We start from the raw sequence: 22,711 nt of genomic DNA on the forward strand, positions 1-22,711 counted from the left end.
TCGGTGGTTGGTCAAGCTGTAGGGATTTCTGTTTGTCCCTGATTTTAGATTGGAGGGTAGCAATTTTACCCAGGAGTGCTGACTGAATATTGGTGCACCAAGTGTTGTCTTTGGAGCAAGAGTCAGGGGGGGCTGCAGGTGTCTCGAGTTCCTTAAGGATATTAAAGAGTTCCTTAGTATTGGACTGGGCTGACATAATGCGGTTATTATAAGAATCTTTTTTTGCCTGGAGTACAGCTTCTTTATAGTTAAGGGTGGCTATCAGAAGACTGTCCTTGTAGGCGTCATAGTGGTGACTTCTCCAGTGTGACTCTGCTGTGCGTTTCTCTTTGCGTAACACTCTAAACTGGGGAGTAAACCACGAGTTAAGGTGTGCTCGTTGTTTGGGTTTCCTCAGTTTGAGCGGGGCGATAGAGTTGATGGCTGTAAGCAATACATGTCGGCTAGGTTGGTGGGGTCTGAGCAAGTGTCAGGAGCGTTATTTAGTGTGGGAAGGATAAGGGGGAGTAGTTTTTCTGTCGTAATGTTCTTTTTATTTCTAGTGAGGGTGGCTGGGGCGACCAAAGGCCTGGGTGGTGGGGCTGCTTCGATGCTGAAAGTGATGACATGGTGGTCAGACCACAAGCAAGGGGCGTTGGAGATTACGCTAATATTGCAATTGGTGTCACTAAGCCAGTCAAGGGACTGCCCCTTAATGTGGGTGGGTTCCTGTATGTGGTGAGTGAAACCTAAATCTGTTAAGGTATTAGCTAGGTTGAGGGCCGCAGGATCATTAGGGTCTTGGTGCCTAGATTGAGGTCGCAAAGAATGATGTTTGGGAGTTGGATTTAACATTGTTGATTACTAACGTAGAGATGTCATCCACAAAGGATGTGGGTGGACCAGGCGGTCTGTATATTAGGTGAATGGTAGCCGTTTGGTTACCTGAGATGTCCTAATGAGTTTCTAGAGATGAAAGCAATTCCTCCACCTCTCGAGGTGCGATCACATCTGATGATGGAGTAATCAGTGGGGATGGCCAATGAGAGTGCCGGGCCGGAAGCCGCGTGCAGCCAGGTCTCGGAGATGGCGATGAAGTCGAGTTCCTGCGTTTTGATAAGATCAGCGATGTCCAGAGCGTGCGCAGCTAGGGATCTTGCGTTAATCAGGGCAGCTTTAATTAAACCAACGTTGCTTGATGAAGCTGTGATGGTTTGAGGGTGATGGGGCGTGGGTGAGGTGGCCGTTTGTGGGGGCGGGCTGTGCGTATGAGTTTTGAGGTATGGGCTCAGGTACATGGGGTGTCCCTTCTTACCCATAAGTCTAGATCCTAATCTTAGGTTTCTAAGAGTGATAGGACATGGTTGGTTGGGTGAGGGTTTTTTGGCAAAATGGTCGAGCCATAGGGCCGGATCGTTGAGGTAGATGTTGTGGTATTGAGGTGCAGTACTTTGGTAGGTATCAGGAGATCTGTGAGAGGTGGCCATGGATGAGGTGTGCAAGGCGCTAGGTGCAGCTAAATTGGGAGGTGGTAGGTGTGACGACCTGGTAATTGACCACACTGAGAGTAGTACTTGTAATGAGGAGAGCAGTGACCTTAGGGAGGGCCAGCATGGTAGCATGTTACAGAGATTAGAGAGAAAGGGCCGCCGGGTCTGTGAGGAAGTTATAGGTAAGCGTTACAGGGACTATTTGGCTAGGCAGTGCGGTTGAGGGGTATCCCCTGCATAGGGGAATAAAGTAAAAAAAAAAAAGGAAAGGATCCTGCAGCGCCGGTTACCAAGCACGTAAGTGAAGAGAACCAGTGTTGCAGGCAGTCGGCGGCACACAAAGAGGTTTGCTGCCAAAAGCAAAAGGTAAGTAAGGGGGGTGTTTCTGGGGTATGTTTGGGGAGGCATTCACTTTGGGTTGTTTGAGCGTAACGATCAAGTTAGCTACAGTATTTTCCACCGCAAACTTTTCTGGTGCGGGCAAACAACCCAAATCCACCGGTGTTCAGGTCCCATACCCTTCTCTGGTGGTCAGTGGGCTTGTTGTGGCCACTGTGATGAGGAATTTCTTCTCTGATGCTCGGTGTGCCATTCCCAGTAGTTTGACTGCTACTACTCGGTTGACAGAGAGCCTCTCGAGCCTGCCTCGCCTCCACCCTGTGTCCCCTCTGGGTCTCTCATACCTCCTGTTACCTTTGTTGGGATTCTGGTATGCCACCGGGCTTCCTGGGACTGGGGCACATCACTCCAGCTCCTTTGACTTTTTCTCTCCACCTCTGCAGCAGCGTGTCAGCTCTGCACTCTCCTGGATGGCTCAGCGTCTTCTCCCTGCATCGCCTTCGGGTCCACTCCAGCTGGACCTACAGAGAACTAGCTGATCACTTTGCTGGCATCCTGCGCTAGTGGTTGACTCAGGTCAGCTGACGGGATTAAAAACTCCCACTCACACCTGCTGCCTCTCCCGGCAGGGCTTGAGAAAGTCTTCAGTACTTCTCTTCTTATACAATGTTGTCAGTCCCGCCCTGGTGGATTGTCAAAGTCCTTTGTTGCTCTTGATGGAATGATCTTCATGCATCCTTAGGGCCACCTGGTACCACTACTAGCACAGTAAGTAATCTCCATGTCTCCTGTGCTCTTCTTCGTCCTGGTACTTTCTATTATGGTTGTTTCTCCTAGACGACAGCAATACATGGATGTACTCTCAAGGAAGTTGTATAGCATGGAAGGGGGTTAGGGAAGGTTGGGGTGTGACATTGGCCAACGGTCTATACCCTAGGTGATCAGCCATGAGGTCCTCCAGCATTATACTACCCCTACAGGTCCTATTGGTAACAGACGCACCTCCCTAGCCTCATGGGAAAGGGCTTCGCCCTGGAGAAAAGTGACGATATCTTGTGAATCGTCACAGAAGTCAGAAGGGAGGTCTGGGCAACTCATAAAAAACTGTGAGCCCAGAATCTGTGACATGGCATAGTGTTAGCTAATATAGCATCGCTTAGCTTAAAATCACATAATGCAGCATAACTAGGTCTAAAACCTGGAGAAACAATAGTTTGCATGGATATAAACAAATAAATGCAACAAACTGTGGTGTCTACAAGGTGAAAACATGTGTCTCCAGTTATTATTGGGTGATTTGTTGGGCAAGATATAGTAACAATAATCACCTCAAATCATTCTACCACCCTACTTAACAAATAGCACATCTCCCGACCGCACACAACTCCAGCACACAAATGGCACACCTCACACAATGGAATGTACAGCCCAATGAAAGAAACACATCTACTATATACTTCTCTAAACACCACACAGACCCACCACAGGTACACCAACACAAACTCTCTACACTGCGTAAATCCCAATCTGGAAGACAACCACACAAACAATGTACATTGCCAACCTAGAGCACTCAGAAACTGCTACTCCAAACAACTCACAAGATATCTGCAAGGTACACTTGATAGGGAGCACTATCTTTTAAGATCTCCATTCATCAACATTGCAACACAGCACCTCTACCCTGCTCCCATTGCTCCACTTACAGATCATGAAGCTCCAACAAACCATAGAAATGGCAGGTGTGCTGTACAAGACTAACATAGTATAACAGGCTATGCCAAAGAGTCTCACTCATTCTCATATGGGGCAGATGACATAAGCAACTCTGGTGATTGGCAGCAAGAGGTGAGGAAATAAAATGGCTCTGATGCATTCAGTTTGCTATAATATAAAAATGTGGTGCACTGACTAGCAGGTGAAATTATATATCTACCTGTCAAATCAAGTGTTTTGGGACTGAGAGACAGCCAGTGCACCGAGACACAATTCTAGGTGACAGCCTCTGGGGGCACTAACAGAGGCACATCAGAGGAAACTATTTTGTCCGTAAAATCCTTAAATCTGTCCCAGTCCTTTTTTTGAATAAGTGCACCTAATCACTTCCAAGGACTCCAATTTCTGCACTTAAGTCAACATGATATCAATTTATTTTCCCAGGATCACACACTTTGGTTAAGCAGTGAATTCTGGATTTTAATAAACTCTGCAATTCATGCACTTCGACCACAAACCTTCTGAGCTTTACTTCCTCCAAATATTTCATTTTTGGCTTTGAAGGACTGCAATAATATGGGCTTTCTATTTGTATTAGAACACTGTAAATACGCATTACGACCATAAGGTTTCTTCAGTGCTCCACCGGACAAAGGTAAAAGAAAATAGGACCCGATCGGGATAAAAATGATCAATGATCAATGAAAGTCCAATAGCCAGATTTTTAGTTTCTTTCTAAATTCAAGAAGAGTAAATATCTCCCTAATATCAAGAGGTACATTGCTCCATGATTTGGCACCAGCTATTGTGCTGGAGCGTACATTTGCCCTGGATTTATGAAAAAATATAGGGATTTCCAGCTTCGAATAGAGAGATGATCTTAACAGTCTGGTGGTGTGGTTCAAGGCCAACCGCCTGTTCTGATAGGTGGGGGCCGTGCCATAGATGATCTTATGGATAAGGGTAAATAGCTTGAACCTAATCCTGGCTTGTTTAGGGAGCCAATGGAGCCAAAACAACTCCTATATAACTCCTTCTTACCAAGTTAGGTGCCAATTATTGTCTCGAGCATACACCCGATAAAGACTATGGGTTTATGAAATTGGTGAAAGATCTGTTCCATAAAGTGGATTGGAAACCTGATTTTGGATGTTGTTCGAATTTCCTGAAATTAAAAGCGGCCTTTCTCGCGTCTGAAAAAATGGGACTGGGTCAACAACTATTAACACTTGCAGACATTACATAATTACAGTCAAGTGGCGCAAGTGTTCACAACAAGGTTATCTGTTATGTTGCCCGGATGCCAAGGTACAGCGATTAAGATTGCTAATGCAGGGGGGCGTGCCCAGCAGTGCAATGGGAAAGACATGAGTCTCTCCGGCTCCCGCGACCGCCAAACACATCCTGATTAAATTGCCTGATTCCTGCATGCTATAGAGGCATAAACACTCTGGATGGGTGTCGGACCCCCCCGGGCTAAAGTGAGCCGGAAAAGCAGCTGAAACCGTGGCTGTATTACCGAGCTACGGGCGAGAAGAAATCCGAGCAGCGCCAACCGGCCCGACTTCAAGATGGCCGCCAGGGGTGAGCGCTAACTCTGTGCCCGAGAAGCGGAGCTGTACGGCAGGGGGACTCGACTTGCCGCCTGCCCGCTGTCGACATCGAGGGAAGGCGAAGCTCCAACTTGTATGAACAGCCTGTTGGAAGAACTACAATCCTGCGCACCTCCACTGGGGAAGACACCCTGAGCCGAGGCGGCCTTGATACGCGGCCCACGCCGGTGGAAGGGGGGTGCGAGCCTGCCGTCGTAGTGAGCGGGCCGGCGGATGAGTGAACGCGAGCAGCCGGCTGCACTCGCTCAACCACAGGCCAGGATGGTCAGCTCCGAGCGGAAATAGTGGTGCCCACCAGGGGCTGGCCGGGGCAGAGTCCCAAAGCAAAGCAGCAGCACACCGACGGCAACCAGAAAGCTGTGAATCCAACGTTCCTGCGCTGGTGTTGGGTAACCGGGACTGGGGCGGCACTGGACTGTGGGAGGCCACCTGCAGCAAGGGCCCTAAGCACAGGAGCACACTCACCGCCAAGAGCACGGGGCCCTGAGGCCTGCATCGTGGGCCAACAACCGCACCACCTGTGGGGAGGGCGTGGGCACCCCGAGAAGAAGCTACATCTCAGAAACAGGCGAGCAGCACTGGAGAGCAGACGTGAGTAGCAGTCCCACAGCCCTACCACTTGCATCGGCCAGGGCAACAGGCCAACGATCCGCCGGGATAAGGGGTTAAAGGCGCGAAGCGGACTCACCATGCTGTGAGGTGGCCATCACACGCTCCTCCACCCCGCAGATAGCAACGGTGCGTGGCCCCGGGACCAAAGTGGTGGAACTCACTGGGGCCGGATTGGGCGGGCAATCCATAACCAGTCCCGACGCCGGAGCAGGCCAGTATGCAACACAGAGGCAACAGCTTAGTCCGCAATCCGGTTGCTGCACGGCGATTTCCGCGCAAAATCCAGACCCACTAGGCACAGTAAGAAACATGGGGAAAGACAGATCTAGAAGACTGCCCACGCAAAGCAGCATGGACCAATACACAATTCCTCCTCCACAAGCTCTTGACCTCTACTCGTTGTCCTAGGAGCAGGTGGAGACGATCTCCCTCAAAGACATAATGACCGCCATAGCGGAATCCCGCACGTCCATGGAGCAGAAAATGGACGGAATAGGCATGGACGTGTCCCTCCTCAGACATCACCTCCAAAACCTAACGGCACGCACGGGAGAGGCCAAACAACGCATCTCGAACACAGAAGATGGGATTCACAACATGAGACAACAACTCCAGAGTGTCACGTCCAAGCTCATCTCGAACACAGAAGATGGGATTCACAACATGAGACAACAACTCCAGAGTGTCACGTCCAAGCTCATCTCGAACACAGAAGATGGGATTCACAACATGAGACAACAACTCCAGAGTGTCACGTCCAAGCTCAAGGTGCTGGAGGATAGAATTGAAGATGGAGAGGGGAGATCTAGACGCAAAAATGTGCGAATACTTGGTATCCCCGAGAAAGCATAAGGCGCCCGCATTGACATTTTTTTTTGGAGCAGCTGCTCGCTGACCTGTTCAACCCGGACGATTTCTCCAAGTTCTTCTCTATAGAGCGAGCGCACAGAGTGCCCACCGGCAGACCAACGCTTGGGGCTCCCCCACGCACAGTAATTGCAAAGTTTCTAAACTTCAGGGACCGAGACGCATTACTGCAACATGCACGCGCCAAGGGCACGATTACCTTTAATGGTTCCAGGATTGCCTTTTTCCCTGACTACACTAGGGAAGTGCAGAGGGCAAGACAATCCTTTGACCACCTCAAGAAGCAATTACAATCAATGGGAGTGAAGTATGGGCTACTCTTTCCCTCGCAATTGAAGGTCTACCATAAGGGAACCACGGTCCACTTTAATGACCCCAAAGAAGCATGGCGCTGGGCTGAACAGCATATAGAAGGCGACTGGTCGTCTTCGCGCAGCAGAGGGGGAAGAAACTGTGTGCCCTCGCCTGCCCAACAGCGCAAGCCCCATCAGCCTCCAGCACAAGACCCACCGGAAGACATAGGTGGCTGACCCATGCCTAAACCTCTATCCAGTGCCCCGGTACTCAACAGTAAGCTTGAACTGTGATATGGCACCTTATGCGACATACCGCAATACCCATCTTAAGATAACACAGACTTGAATGTGGCGGTTGCGGGAACGTCTCGCACATGCGCTTTGTAGGGGCCCCCCACCCCCTCGGCTAGCAAGTTTCAAGTTAAGCGCTAAAGATGTCACCCCTCCCCCCAGTCATAGTTTGTAGGGGGGACCACCTGAGCCTTAGGCTGCGATTGTCTTATGTAAGCTGTCCAGTTGACAGCCGGTAGTGTTAAAGTTCAGGCGACCGATACTTCTAGTTGGGAGAAGTATAGGGAGGGTGGGGTTGGGATTGTTGAGTTTAGCTAAGGGAAGGACCAGTCTAGCACATAACACACTAAAATCACATAAGAGGGTTATAACACAGAGGCGCACGGTTGCCGGGTACCAGGCGTCGTCATCAACAGCACACACTCCATTAGCCACGGATAGATATGGCATCACGTAATACAAACACAACCAGAACACTGAAATTTAAGATTGGTGGGGCAATACCTGAACAGGCACGCACCGGACGTCACTTTCCTGTCCGAAACACACCTTGCAGGCACAGAATGCTCCCTATTTAGACGCACAAATTATAGACTTGCAGTCCACGCAGGCTTCACAATGGGCTCAACGGGGGTCATGGTACTGATACACAAGAATCTCCCTTTCCACATGAACACAGTAACCCAGGACACCGGAGGAAGATACGTATATATGTGGCTGGCACACTCTGGGAGCACTGTGTCACCATAGTAGCGATTTATGCACCGCCCACTTTGTTGTCACCGCTACTCGCCGACATTTCCACCCTGATTACCGCAGACACCTCTAACATCATGATAATAGGAGGGGACTTCAACAAAGCCATGGACATATCCCGGGATCGCTCACACCTTCGAAATAGAAACCCCAGCGTGCCTACCAAACTTGCAACGTTCACGAACGCCATGGGTCTGTGTGACGTATGGAGAGAACTCCATCCAAACATCAGGGAATACTCCTTCCACTCGGGGGCTCACGCCTCGCTCTCCAGATTGGACTACTTCTTTCTCCCAGCAACTGGCCTACACAGGGCACATGAAGCATGCCTACTTCCCAGAGGCATCTCCGACCACTCTCCACTGGTGATGCAAATCACAACATCAAGGCCGACTCCCCCGCCCAGCTGGCGCCTGAATAATTACTACCTGGGCAATCCAGACCTGGTGGTCAGGCTCCAAGAGACAACGCAGACATACTTCGAGCTGAACACAGAGTCCGCAATAGACCCAGTATCACTATGGGAGACCTGCAAGGCAGTACTGAGGGGATGACCGCACAGAGGAAACAATACCTACTCAAGGTACACGAAGCGGAACAACAGGTGCAACAAGCAGAGGTAGCGCAGATAACCCAGAACACGCCCGACACAAACCGGGCCCTGCTCCTGGCACAAAAGCATCTCCAGAACACTTCACTGGATAATGCCAGACATGCACACTTGACAATGCGTGCAAGAGTTTATGAAGCCGGGAAAATGCTAGCATGGTTAGAACGCAAGGAGCAGGGACGCAGCCATATCCAGCAGCTACAGAGTGCACAACCCCACTTGTGGCAGATCAGGACATCACGAGGGGCTTCACAAATGACTATGCTGAACTGTATAAGTCACCTTTCACCCCTGCAAATACCTCAATCATAGAAGAAATTAACTTCCCCACCTTGAGCATAACACAACAAGAATTGTTGGAAAGAGACATAACGGAGGATGAGGTGTTGAATGCCATGTCCGGCCTCCAAGCTGGCAAGTCCCCAGGTCCAAACAGCTTCCCGATTGAGCTGTGGCGGAAAGTGGGAACCAACGTGATTGTTCCACACCTACTGCAAATGTTCCAACACGCAAGAGAACAGGGCACCCTTTCCCCAGATCTTAGGGAAGCCACAATAATAGTACTACCTAAACCGGACAAACCCCCTGAACACTGCAGCTCTTACAGGCCCATTTCACTTATAAACAGCAAAACTAAAATACTTGCGAAGATCCTGGCAAACCGGCTACAACAAGTCATCCCCTCCCTGGTCCACCCTGACCAATGCAGCTTTATGACCAAGAGATCGACACACATGAATCTCTACAGGTTACACTCAGCACTAGAAAAAGCCGGCAGCATACAGGGTCCGCTGGCTTTGTTATCACCTTTAGCTGTCTCTGAGGGGGTCGAGGCCACTTTCTCGAAGACGCTAAGCATTTTCTTACGGAATTCCTCCCACTTAGCTGGAGAGCTGTGTTTCGTGGGGCAAGTGACCGTTTCCGGGGAGACAGAAGAAGACGAAGAAGAGGGAGATCTACGATGCCTCTTCTTAGAGTGTTTCGATCTCAAAGACTGATGGGAACCGCTTCGAGACCTTGAACGGGAATGTTTCCTGTGACGTCGAGGAGACGAATGTCTCGACTCTGCCGAAGAAACTTTCGAGGGAATAGAAGTTTTAAGAGTCTTACCTCTTTCTAGCTTCCCCTTACGCTCCTTCAAGGCTTTCGCCGTCATGGACATACAGTCCTCGCATTCCGAACAGTGATGCTCCGATCCCAGGCACCACAAACAGATCCTGTGAGGATCCGTCAACGACATTTTCTTCCCACAATCACAACACTTTTTGAAGCCGGACCGTGGGGACGACGGTTCGGATGAGGAAGCCATCAAATTAAGATGATATCTTCGAAGAATAAGTTGAATCTTCTTGAAGAAAGAACTGAGCAACACGATTCCGAGGCCCACGAAGCGCGGAAAAACGGAACTGAGCAACGGTCGCACGGGTCTATTTATACGCACAATGACGTCGGCGCCGAGACAGAGGCTGTCGAGGGACACCAGCTCGAGGGACGTTGACGCGCAGTGCTTCATGCATGTGATTCAAAGGGACCATTAGTGGCATAGATAGGTTGTGGCCTGGGGCAGCTCATCAATAATGGGTGTGGAGGAGCTGACCCACCAGAACTCCTGTCCATTATGGTGGAGGTGCACCAGCCCAGGAGAACTATCTCAGCTATGTGTTGCAGCTGAGGGAGCACTCCTGGGCTGTCTTGAACTGTCAAAAGGAACCACTATGTCCCTTTGACAATTTGTACCCAGCTGCACATGTCCGATGGCCTATGCAATGCAGGAGGCGTTTTGCTTCCTCAGCCTTGCATGGCCCTTTGGGGATGCAGCTTGGGTACTGCATGCTTGTATGTGTGAGGGGGTGCAATGCACCTGAGCTTCCCCAAACATACAAACAGAGCAGGGTGCGGCATCATCAGTGCTCCATACACACAGGAGGGAAGAGTCCCCTACTCAGACAGGAACTGGGTATAGACCTAAACAAATATGGAAGTGTTCCTGCTGGGTAATTAATCAACTACATTCTTTAGTCAATTTATGAAAGCAGATGAATTTTGCAACAACAATTTCTAGGCATCTGTATTGCAGTTATATACGTCTAGGTATTTGTTTCTATTGAATTGTTAAACCTTTATGGTATTTATGGTCTTTTCATTTTCAAATTCACCAGAGTATATTGGTCCTGAAGAAGGCAGTAGATTTTGAATCCGCTGAAACGCACCTTTTGCGAAGGCAGCAAAGTCTAGGTCTGCCTAAATGCACCTCCCGCGTTTCTTTGTGTCGACCCTGGGATGTCATGTATTGCTTGATGTTTCTGTCAAAGTGGTGTTTACTTTTCTACTATTATTGAGGAGGAAACTGTATGTATTGTCATTGTCTATTGATGTTTTTCTGTATATTATATTTGCACTTTGAACGATATTCAATGAAATAATTCATTAATGATGTATTTTTGTATAATTATTACAACTTCTTTAATTACTTGTGAAGCATGTAATTAAAACATGTGTTGATGATGAGTACAAATGAGTGAACTCTACAGATGCCTAGAAATTGTTGTCACAGACTCTGAACGCTGACAAAGCCGTGCAGGAAAACAAAAACGGCTTTGTCGGCGTTCACACTGCCATTTCCAGCCCAGACCAAGATTTCTAATCACAGAAGATCTGTAACTCTGAGACAATCTGGTCTACAGACACCTACAGTAAGAGGTGTTTTCACCGCCACCAACCTAGAAGATGGATTCTCTGGCTTACCCTTGCACAGGATAAATCTTGGATAGAGATCCCGGGACTACCATTTGTTTCATCACACGTCCTGATGAAGGCTTGCCCACCAAGCTGCACTTCACAGCTCCTTTAGGCCGAAACACCTTTGTGTCGACGTTAAATACTACCCGAACAGTGCACAATTTTAGCATTGTTATTGTTCTTTGTGACCCTTTTTATATATGTTCATGCATATTATTGAAAAGTCCCAAAGATCCAAAATAAAAGCCCTTCTCCTATCATTAGACGTTGAGAAGCCTTTCAGGTGGGTAAACTGGGAATATATGGAAAGGGTCTTGAAAAACTTTGGCTCTGGGCCTAACATGATAACACGGAAAATGGCAAACTGTAAAACATCGAGAGGAGTTAAGAGAGAACGGGGACTGTCAGACAGCTTCCCACTAGAAAGGGGGGTGAAACAGGGGTGTCCGTTCTCACCCCTTTTGTTTGTTCTTGTGATGGAGCCCTTTGCAGCATGCAAACAATCCGATGAAGGAGTTAAGGGTATTACTTGGGGGAAGGAAACCCGTAAACTCTGCATCTTCGCAGATATTGTGTAGGAGAAATGCTTGTTCTCGTAAGTATCCGGATTCCAAGTAAACATTGAGAAGACTGAGATTTTCAGCCTCACACTTGTTGCTAAGAAAGTGGCCAACTGGAGCAAAGATTCCCATTTACATGGGCAAAAAATGGCTTTAATAACTAGCGGCCGACTCAAACACTGACATTTCTATACTATAATGCAAACTGTCTGCAAACAATTCATGTGATTCAGGCATATCTGGATAGATGAGGGAAATTATACATTACATGGGTGGGGTCTATAGCAGTACTAAAGATGAACATCCTCCCAAGGATGCTTTATCGATTTCAAGCACTACTCATCGCACTCCCCAAAAAAACAATAACCAAACTGAAGAATACCTGTATAAAATATCTGGGCGGAAGCAAGGCCAGACTAAATAAAAAGATTTGGTTGCACCCAACGGACAGAGGCTTCCTTGGGTGTGCAGACATGAAGAACTATTTTAGGGCGTCTCAAATATGGGTATTAGGAGAATGGACTCGGAAGGAATCAGAGAAGCCTTGGCTCTTTATCAAACAGCAGTAGTAGGCACACACATTTGGAAACAACTATGGCTTCAAATGAAAGACAAGGCAAAATACTGGTAAATCTTATCACAAACCTTAGAATCACGGATCTACGTTGAAATCCCGACGATGAAAAGAGCAATGCGGGATACAGAGGAGTAGAAAGCTTTGAATCCCAAAAATGCTGACTGGATGAAACTCTCAATTGTCCCCTGCTTTCCATGTAATGGAAGCATGCGACAACCCTGCAACCCCTGAATCACATAATGCCGAACAAGGGGAGCAGGGGACACCCCCCCAACACCTGCTCCCCATGGTAAGAATTATGGGATTCAGGATTTTCATCAATGCTGAATACGCACAAAAGGAACATTCAGCATTTTTTTTCCTTTATGTGTACCTTTCCGTACAATGTGGCAAGAAATTGCAAGGATGAAGGGGGTTACATCCTTCCCGTCTCCAAAATTTATTTGGTCATCATATTTCACTCTGGGTCTGAAAGGTCAGGGGCTCGAGTCTTGGGAAAGTGGCAACCGCACTAAAATGGGAGATTTGTTCAGAGGTGGGAATATCAAGACATTTGAACAATGCAAATCAGATTTCAGGGTAACGGAACTGGAGCACATGAGATATCTCCATCTTAGGTGAGGCATTGGGTGCTTCACCCCACAAAGCTTTATCAGGGCGCTCACTAACAACAATGGAAACAATTATCCAGGGAGCATGAACTTCAAGAGGGCTAATATCAGCAACACATCAGGGCCACCTTCACAGGGCTGGGACTTGCTGTGTCTGGATCTCATTCTTCTCCAGCTTTTAGTCAGAAACCCCATGGTAAAGGCCCTTGTGGCCTCGAGGTCTGCATTGCTTGCAGCTGCCCAGGCCTTTTCAAGCATGGCCCCCGGGCTCAACACTGCTTTCTGAGGCACTCCACTAGCCTCCAATGAGCCGCCCGATTGGTCACAGTCTCCACCATATCAGAGGCAGGCCCGAGTTCCGGCAGGCAAATGCTGGCCCCCATTGAAGGACCACCTTCAAAGGGCTGGGGCTTGACCTGTCCGGGTCCTGGAGGGTTCGGAGAGACCCCAATCCTGCTTCACGCCGTCTCTGACCTTCGGATCCACCAGTGCACACAAAGCTGGTAAGACATTCCTCCCTCTGTAATTCCTGTGAATCTCTTTGCTTGGCCCCACAATGCCTATCTACCTCCTATGCAGATGCTCCTCTGATGCGACCTCTCCTGCATGGCTTTACCGATCTCTAACTTGCCACCCTCCCACATCTCATATTCTCTCTCCCTCACTCCTGTGTTATACTTCCCTGCATGTTATGCCTCATGGTTCCCCACCTCCTTGCACCTGCATGCAGGCCGGATCCATCTTCCTCATTGACTTCCTGCACTGCCGTTCTTGATGGACTCTATTTTTTGGCCTCCCTCGTCCTTTATCTCAGTCACTTCCACACAGGCCTTCTATCAACTATATCTTACTCCTCGCCTTCATTCACAGTGCCTTTCTCCTTCCTCACTTAGGCATTGCCTGTGACATTTTACCATGTACTGTACGCACCTTGCAATTTCCTTCCTTACCAAATAGTGTGTTTTACTCACTCATATGGAATTTTGAATCTGCCTACCTGCATATTGCTATTTGCATTTAGAAAGTGTGTGTTTTACTCACTTGTTAGGAAACCCAAACCTCCTACCCTGCTTAGTGCTGCTGCATTAAAAAGTGTGCTTTAACTTAGTTGCTAGGAAATTCGAACCTGCCTACTTGCATATTGTTGCTTGTATTGAAAGGAAAAAGTTACTTACCTGTAACTGTTGTTCTCCAGCATGGGTCTGGCATGGATTCACATGCTCATGAATATTCCCCGTCATCAGGCCGGGAATCCTTAGTAAAGAAAAAAAATCAGTATTAGTTTCGTTTCTGATCTGTCTTTCTTAGTAGTAACCAATCACTGATCTCTGGGTCATACTGCCCCCAGCCAATGACTGCCCTCTACCTAAGCCCCTCCTCTGGCAGCCATCCTCAGATTTGGTAGCACGTAAAGTGGCAGTATGACCAAGTGAAGAGCTGCAGAAGGGAAGGAGGAAGGGTTCGGATGTAAATCCATGCCAGACCCATGCTGTAGAACAACAGTTACAGGTAAGTAACTTGTTCCTTCTCCAGCATGGGGTCTGGCATGGATTCACATGCTCATGAATATAAGAATACATAGCAGTATACACATGCACAACCACGGGAGGTGGCAAAAGGCTCAACATTAAGCAATACAACAACTCAACATTAAACATCTCTTGCCTCCTCACCAGGCTCACCTTAAGCGAACAGGTTGCGCAGCACTGCTTGGCCGACCCTGGACTCCTCCCTGGAGTCCCGATCGACGCAGTAGAATCTCATGAAGGTGTGCGTCGTCCTCCACGTAGCAGCCCTGCAGATGTCCAGCAGGGGCACACCAGGCAGGAATGCCATGGTAGCAGTGATCGCTCTGGTCGAATGGGCTCTCAGATGGCCGGGCAGCGGTCGGTTTGCCAACCGGTGACAGTGCATGATGCAGCCGGAAAGCCATCTGGAAATGGAAGCCTTCGAGAGAGCCTTCCCTTGATTCACAGGTCCAAAGTTCACAAACAGCTGTGATGTCTTCCAAAAACTCTTTGTGCGGTCCACATAGAACTTCAGCACTCTAGCCACATCCAGCGAGTGCAAAGTCCTCTCAGCCGGAGACGAAGGCGACGGGAAGAAAACTGGCAATACCAAGGGCTCATTGAGGTGGAAGTCCGACGGCACCTTGGGCATAAAGGAGGGGTGCGTCCTCAGCACCACCCTCATGTCGTGAAAAGTGAAGTATGGAGGCTTGCAAGATAGGGCCTGGATCTCTCCCACTCGTCGTGCAGAGGTGATGGCCACAAGAAATGCTGTCTTCCACGACAGGAACTTCAACGGCGCCGAATGCATAGGCTCGAATGGGGCCCCCATGAGCCTGGTCAGCACCACGTTGAGCTCCCACGCCGGGGCAGGGGCCTTCACCAGCGGGAACGATCAGAATAGTCCCTTCATAAATTCCTTCACCAGGCGATGAGACCACAAGGACGCCCATCCTGTAGTTCCGGTGTATCGGGAAATGGCAGCTAGATGTATCTTGATGGAGGCGTGAGCCAGTCCAGCTTTGGCCAGCGATAGTAGGTACGGCAATACTTGAGGGGCCGTAATGCGCAGAGGGTTAATCTTCTGTGCACGGCACCAGACAGAGAACCTCTTCCACTTATGTCCATAGCATTTGAAAGTTCAGGACACCCTGGCTTTTGCAAGAACCTCTCTGCAGTCAGCCGGGATATCGTATCCTCCAAACTCTAGTGCTGCAGGAGCCAAGCCTGCAAGTTCAGCGACTCTGGGTCGTGATGGGGAATGGAGCCTCCTTCTCTGGAGAGAAGATCCACGTCCGTCGCCAGCTTGATAGGTGGGGACGCTGACAAGTCCAGAAGGTCCGGGAACCAGATCTGTCTCGGCCACGCCGGTGCGACGAGGATCATCCTGCACCTGGACCTCTTGAGCTGGTTGATGAGACGGAGCAGCAACGGCCACGGACGGAACGCGTACAGGAACAAGCCGTCCCAAGGGAACGAGAAAGCATCGCCCATGCTCCTCGGCTGGGCGAACCTGCTGGTGAACCTCTGGCACTTGGAGTTCGTAGCCGTCGCGAATAGGTAGATCTGGGGTTCGCCCCACCATTGAAAGAGCCGATGCACCTGGTCCTGGCGTAGTTCCCACTCGTGGCACATACACATATACATTCCTTCATCTCTGACATTGGGCCTCATTATAAGTTTGGCGGTAGCCTTGCCGGTAAAACCGGCAGGCTGCCGCCAAACTTGTGAAGATTTCCGGCGCCCGCGAATGGGCAATTACCGGTCATTACGGCCCTGCCGGACCCGTTAATTGCCCATTTGCGTGCGCCTGAATGAAATGCTGCCCATTCCCATTGAGCCCAATAGGGCTCAATGGGATTGGGGAGGTCAGATGCACCGGCACCATTCAGAATGATGCCGGTGCATCCAACATGCTCTGGTCGCGGGAGCTGGTACGCCCGCCAGGTCAGACCTGGCGGGCGGTAAGGCACCAGCGAGCAGAACTTACCGGCAAGCTTACTGGTACCGTAGTGACCGGACCAGCAAACTTATAATGAGGCCCATTATCTCTTGCATTTGTCATGTATCAATGAGGGCTAATATAATATCTTTTCTGCCCTTAGATTCGAAAGGGACAGCAATCATTTGTCCAATACATTATGTTGTCAACATACATTTAGTACGTTAGCAAGATGGCACCCGCAATTTCAGTAATGCGCTGTTTGGCATCAGCGTCCTACACTGACACTTCACTTTGTCAGTAAGCACATGATTCAAGACCTAGCCTTAGATTACTTTGCTATCAGACATCACTAGTATGCAATAGAATAACATGGAGTTATTAATTACATTTTTCAGGGTTCCATTTATAGAAAATGAAATAAAATGTACGTGTTGTAATCCCTAACTAATTGAGAATGTCCCCTCCTGCAATGAGGTAGGTCTATATGCCTAATTTCAATAATTATTTCATTTCTTATTACATAGCCATATGTGGTACCAAACTTATACACTTTGAGGTTTTATGCATGTATTCAAAATGTGATTGGATTATTTGCCTGGAGTTACTCTGTATTATACGGATTTAGTACATAGTGAAAAGCACAAACATTAATTTCTCTTTAAAACAATTGATTCATATAATATTTCATGAATTAATTACATTACTTTTTAAGCTTCGTTATAATTATGCCACTATGTGATATGGGTGATCTGGCAGCCTGGTTGTAGCCACGGATTAGTCATGCAGTGAAGTTTTAATTGCCATCTGACCTAAACAATACCCTACATCAAATGACTCAGAGTTTATGAACAATTTGTCCAGGACAAGAGATTCAGAACCTGTTGTCCTGATCAAGACGTTAAACTGTTTTCTACACCAAAACATCTCAAGCTATTCATCAACTATGGCCCCCTAAATCTCAACCACCACCGATTATCTACCCAATATGAATTTGCTAAAAAGCTGGCCGAAGCAAATCAAAACATGCTTGAGAATGCTGTCCATAGCTTGGATCTAGTAAAATCTCACCTGCTAAGAAGACAGTCTAAACAAATCTAGTATTCAGCAGACATTCGTAATCTTAAAAAAGCCAAGACCAAAGCACTGAAACAGTGGACAAAAACCAAATCCCCAGAGGACAATACCATCTACTCCCTTACTGCTAAAGCATTTAAACTTGCCATCTGTGACGCAAAAAGAATCACACTATGATCACAGAATCTCTGGAGCAGCCTCCAACTCTAAGGAGCTCTTTAGAATTTTGAAAGAACTGGAGGATCAATGCCCCTGTCCGTCACAGGTGATTAAAGACTCCAACTGGTGTACAGCCATCCAAAATGCTTTCAAAGATAAGTTAGAAAACATTCAGACAGGCATTGCAGCTATGTATATTGCAGGAGACAACCCTAAAGGGAATTTAGTTCCCACTGTAACTAAGGGGATCCTTCCCAAATGTGAGTTTCAAAAGGTTAGCGAAAACAATTGACAGCAGTATTAAGGAAACTCAAGCCCACAAACTGTAAAGGGGACATCTGTCCCCCTTGATCTCCCCCTTGATTAAAAAGCTTCCCTGGATCCCAACATGCCAGATAACTACTGGGCCATTACTACTGTTCCTTATCTCCTGAAAATCTTCGACAAGGTGGCTCACCTACAAATCGAGGAGTTCCTCACTAATCACAAAATATCTCCTGAAAATCTTCGACAAGGTGGCTCACCTACAAATCGAGGAGTTCCTCACTAATCACAAAATACTGGGACAGAAACAATCTGGTTTCAGATATACATACAGTACTGAGTCTACCTTATTTAACCTGGAAACTAACATCTTCAATTCTTTCGAGAAATGCAATACAGCACTACTTGTGCTGCGGGATCTATCCCCAGTGTTCTATTTGTTGGACCATTCCATACTAGTGGACAGGCTGCAGAATACAGTCTCTTTTTCACCATCTGCAACAGAGTGGCTAAAATCTTTTCTCTCTGATCGCAAGGCCAAGGTCTTCTTTAAAGTGGCAATGGCTGAGGAGTTCTCAATGACATGCGGGGTTCCGCAGGGGTCATGTGTATCGCCTACACTATTAAATATTTTCATGTTACCTTTATTTGAACTAGACAGAGAAGGTATAGTGTATGCCAACTACACAGATGATAGACAAGGCCTGATCCCCTCACTGGGAATCATGTCACTGACTCCATCACTGTACATTCTATTTATGGCCGGTTTCAAACCTGGATGTGCATCAATGGCCTTGCACTTAACTATTCAAAAACAGAGCTCATGGTCATGGTCATGGTCACTTCCTCCGGAGCTAGGCCCAGAATATCAGAGTTTTGTCATCACACGATGTGCCATTACCACTCAGGCTAAAGGTAAGACCTTAGCAGTTACCCTGAACCAAGAGTTGAATCTGAAAGCCCAAGTAAACAGCTTTGTCTCAGGTACATCCTATCGCAGGAAATTGCTCACTCAGCTTCGTCCATTCTTAAACTCCACCAACTGAGCCACCATTGCCGGAGCTATCATAGAGGCAAAACTTGATTATTGCTCTAGCTTACTGATGGACATTGCAAAGGGCACACTTATACGCCTGCAAGTCATCCAGCACAATGCTATGCGCATTGTCTCTGGACTCCACAAAAGAGGCCATGTGTCTGCAGCTCGGAGGGCTTTACACTGGCTTCCAACAACTGCTTGTATGGACAGAGTATTTGTCTAGCAGTATTGCATAGCTGCCAGCATGTAGAGCCTCAAGATCAAATAATGCATGCCTCCTAGACACGCCATGAGCCAGACTGTCCTTTGTTGCCCAGGATTCTTTTCCGTACATGGACCCTAAAAATTGTAATGCGCTCCCCGCAGACCTGAGAGCATTTACCTCACTGGCTGCATTCAAACGGGGGCCAAAAACCACCCTGTTCCATTAGCCTCACTTCTCTGGTATGGTACATATCTTCCGTCGCTGGCATCTGCCTACGATTGGCACTTACTGTTTTCTGTGTTTTTTTTGTTCTTGTCTAGGCGCCTCTATGCCCCAGGGCTCTCTCTTTTGCATCACATGCATAAACTAAATAAATTCATAAATAAATATCCTTATGTGGACGCAATATCGAAGACACACAGACACAGATATAAATAGCATTTTGTTATATCATGGTCCATGTTTCTTAAAGATCTTTTTTTTGTAATTTACTGATATATCCTTTCTGGAATGTTTTTGTTTGCCAGATATTTATAATTGTTTTTCATGTCTTTGTTTCTATACATTCTTACTTGTAAATATATGCTATTGTTATTTGAATAAGGCGTTGTTACCTTGTCTTTTCTTTTAGTGCTCTATCTTTTTAACTAAACCAATGAATTGTGACAGAGTATGTAACAGTCAATGCTACTTGGTGTGGTGATGTTGTACACCTTTGAGATAGGATTAATACAAAATATTTTAATATTATTTCCCATTTGGAACATCTCTTTGTTGTTTGAGCTCAAGTTCCTAGTTGAAGTTTGGGTACCAATAAGGGAATACATAGCAACTCATCCACCAACATTTGCTGATTTGTCTGGTTTATACCCACCGGCTCATCCTAGAATTCAGATTCTGAAAGTTTTCTCTCTGATTCAATATTCATCTGGAGAAGTGAAGCCCAGAGGGAGTCAGACAGATTCATTTTATAGTTATTCTATTCTACTAACAAGTAAGCAGGATAATGGGTCTCATGACCTTGTAAATGTAACAACGCTGCCTACTTCAGTCACGTTATCATTCTCTGCTTCCATAACCTCGCTCTTTTCAGCTACCTGCTATATCCTACTATGTTCTGCCTTTGCAGTGCCCTATGGACCCTAATGTGCCAACAAATATGGATAACTTTCAGAGGCCTTTAAATTTTTCATGATTCCCTCTCTAACCATCCCCTAGCAGGTATACACACATTTTTCTTTATCAGCACAACTCAACATTCATTTTCCAGGTGAAATCTTCCATCAGAACTACTGCTCCCCAGCATATGGACATCAGAATTGTTGTGCCACTGCATGGCATCAAAACGTCAGTGGCTAGAAAGCACCACAGTCAGAATGCATCAGATGTGAAATGGCTAGGAGCAGCATGCAGCCTGAGGTGCTTTTGAAATCTCCCCAGGGCAGAAATAAACAAAATAAATAGGAGCCTCAATCAGGCACTGCAGAAAACACATTCACTTAAAAAAAGTTAGGTATTGTAATACGATGTTTGTTTAGTATTTTGTACTTAACTTTTCCCATTTCTATTCTTTTTACTAGCTGATGAGGAATGTTCCCCAACTGAGCATCCTTACAAGAAATCCTACATGGACACATCGCCTACTGAAGAGGATCCCTTCTATCGATCAGGCTACTCCCAATCACAGGGTGTGAACTCCTCATACAGGGTTGAATCTGCTCAGCGACAGGCCTGCATGTATGCTTCCTCAGCAGCTGCTCCTGACTCTGTGCCAAGTCTGGAGGACATCAGTTGCAACAGCTGGTCAAGTGTGCCTTCATACAGCAGTTGCACAGTCACAGCAATGCAACCCATGGACCGATTGCCTTATCAGCATTTCTCAGCTCATTTTACATCTGGATCCCTCTTGCCACGACTTGCAGGTGTGGCAAACCACTCCTCACAAATCAGCGAAACACACAGCATGTTTCAACACCAGTCTCCTGTTTCCCATCAGCCCATCATCCGACAGTGTGGGCCCCAGACTAGTATCCAGTCACCCAATTCTTTACAGCCAGGTGAATTTGTTTATGGAGTCCCCAGAACCCTCTCCCCACACCAGTATCATACTGTTCATGGCGTGAGCATGGTGCCAGAGTGGAGCGAGAACAGCTAACAAGCACAACAACAGGAGGGACTGCCAGACATGGACAGGGACTAAATAAAACCAACAACAATAAGATTGATGTTGATAGAAGGAAAGCTGCCTTCAAGCAATTGTGCTGCTATGAAACTAGCAGTTTAATAAAAAAGAAAAAATCATAACACCTGCAAAACACTTATCTGAATTTGGTTACGTTTTCCTGATTTGGGAAGTTTAACTGAAAGGAAAACTCAAGGTTTTTGGGACAGCCAATTTATAGATTGGGAAGTTCCCTTCGGCCGACCGCTCCAGAAAAGATCGATCACACAAAGTATTCTTATTTTTATGTGACTGTTGCTACGGTTTTTCTGGATAAAACCCACAGTTCTCCTCTTTCCTTGCCCTCCGCCTTTCCTTTCTCATGCCTCAGAACAGGATCTGAACGTATCTTCCCTCTCCCAACACAAACGGCGTGTGTGGCAAAGTAAAGTTGGATATTTTCATTGGTGTTGATGTTAACAATGTTTAAAAATAAAATATAATATATTTTACCAGTTGTACCATAGACTGGAATATAAAAACACTACGAGCCACAGCAAACATTTGACTGTTCATCAACAATTTAATATTAATGTATTTATAAACTGCTATTCTTGTGAGAAATGTCAATATAATATTTATTTATAGTCCTTTTTTCCATTACTTATGCACTCACACAGAGGGAGAGACATGGAAACTATGTCATAGAACCCATGAATATAAAATCCATAACCACCTTTCATGCATGTATTTAGAGATGTCTATCATGGTATAACATGTGCAACCGAGTGCTGTTTCAGGCTAGCAGAAGCTTTGATGAGTCTGAGTGAATGTGAAGGATTTAGAAATGAGAAATCAAAGACAATATGTGAATGGTCAATGTGCCAACTCTAACCTGTTAATTAAAACAGAGCTGAACAAGGAGCTCTTTAGAGAGCACAAAAAATCCTAACCAGTGGCACTCGCCCCAGATACTCTTCCGTGTGCTGCCACTCAGTGCAAGGTATATCACACAGGTTAGAAGACACACACGCTCCATAAGCGATGTCCTGCTTGCATAAAGGAAAAGTTAATCACATTAGAAATCAATCAGAAGAACATCAAGATGCCTATGTTTTGACAGTGGTTATAGCAACACTTATGACCAATATAGACTGTGGTAAAAGATCTGTAATCTTCTGCTTGTTAAATGTTATCTGGTGTGGCAACGGATATTATATATGTCATAAAAAAATATAATACCTATGTGGTGGCTGTAATTTGTTAGGCCCCCTCACATATGTCTCGTGTCGCATAAAGC

At 46.9% G+C, this 22,711-nt stretch overlaps 1 protein-coding gene across 4 annotated transcripts in view; it reads left to right on the forward strand.

Annotated features, from left to right (window-relative positions):
* Nucleotides 1-21,923, forward strand: part of TBX5 (T-box transcription factor 5) — a 409,300-nt gene extending 387,377 nt beyond the window's left edge. For 3 of the 4 annotated variants that reach the window (XM_069619223.1, XM_069619221.1, XM_069619224.1), the window contains one exon: nt 20,831-21,537. In XM_069619223.1, the coding sequence (XP_069475324.1) occupies nt 20,831-21,405 (575 nt within the window). In that variant the 3' untranslated portion in view covers nt 21,406-21,537. Of the gene's footprint in view, nt 1-20,830 lie in introns of all 4 variants that reach the window. The other variant, XM_069619222.1, reaches the window with a different exon arrangement.
* Nucleotides 21,924-22,711: the final 788 nt, after the last annotated feature.

Source organism: Ambystoma mexicanum, chromosome 10 (assembly GCF_040938575.1).
Source record: "Ambystoma mexicanum isolate Mex_15411 chromosome 10, UKY_AmexF1_1, whole genome shotgun sequence".
Classification (NCBI taxonomy): Eukaryota; Metazoa; Chordata; class Amphibia; order Caudata; family Ambystomatidae; genus Ambystoma; species Ambystoma mexicanum.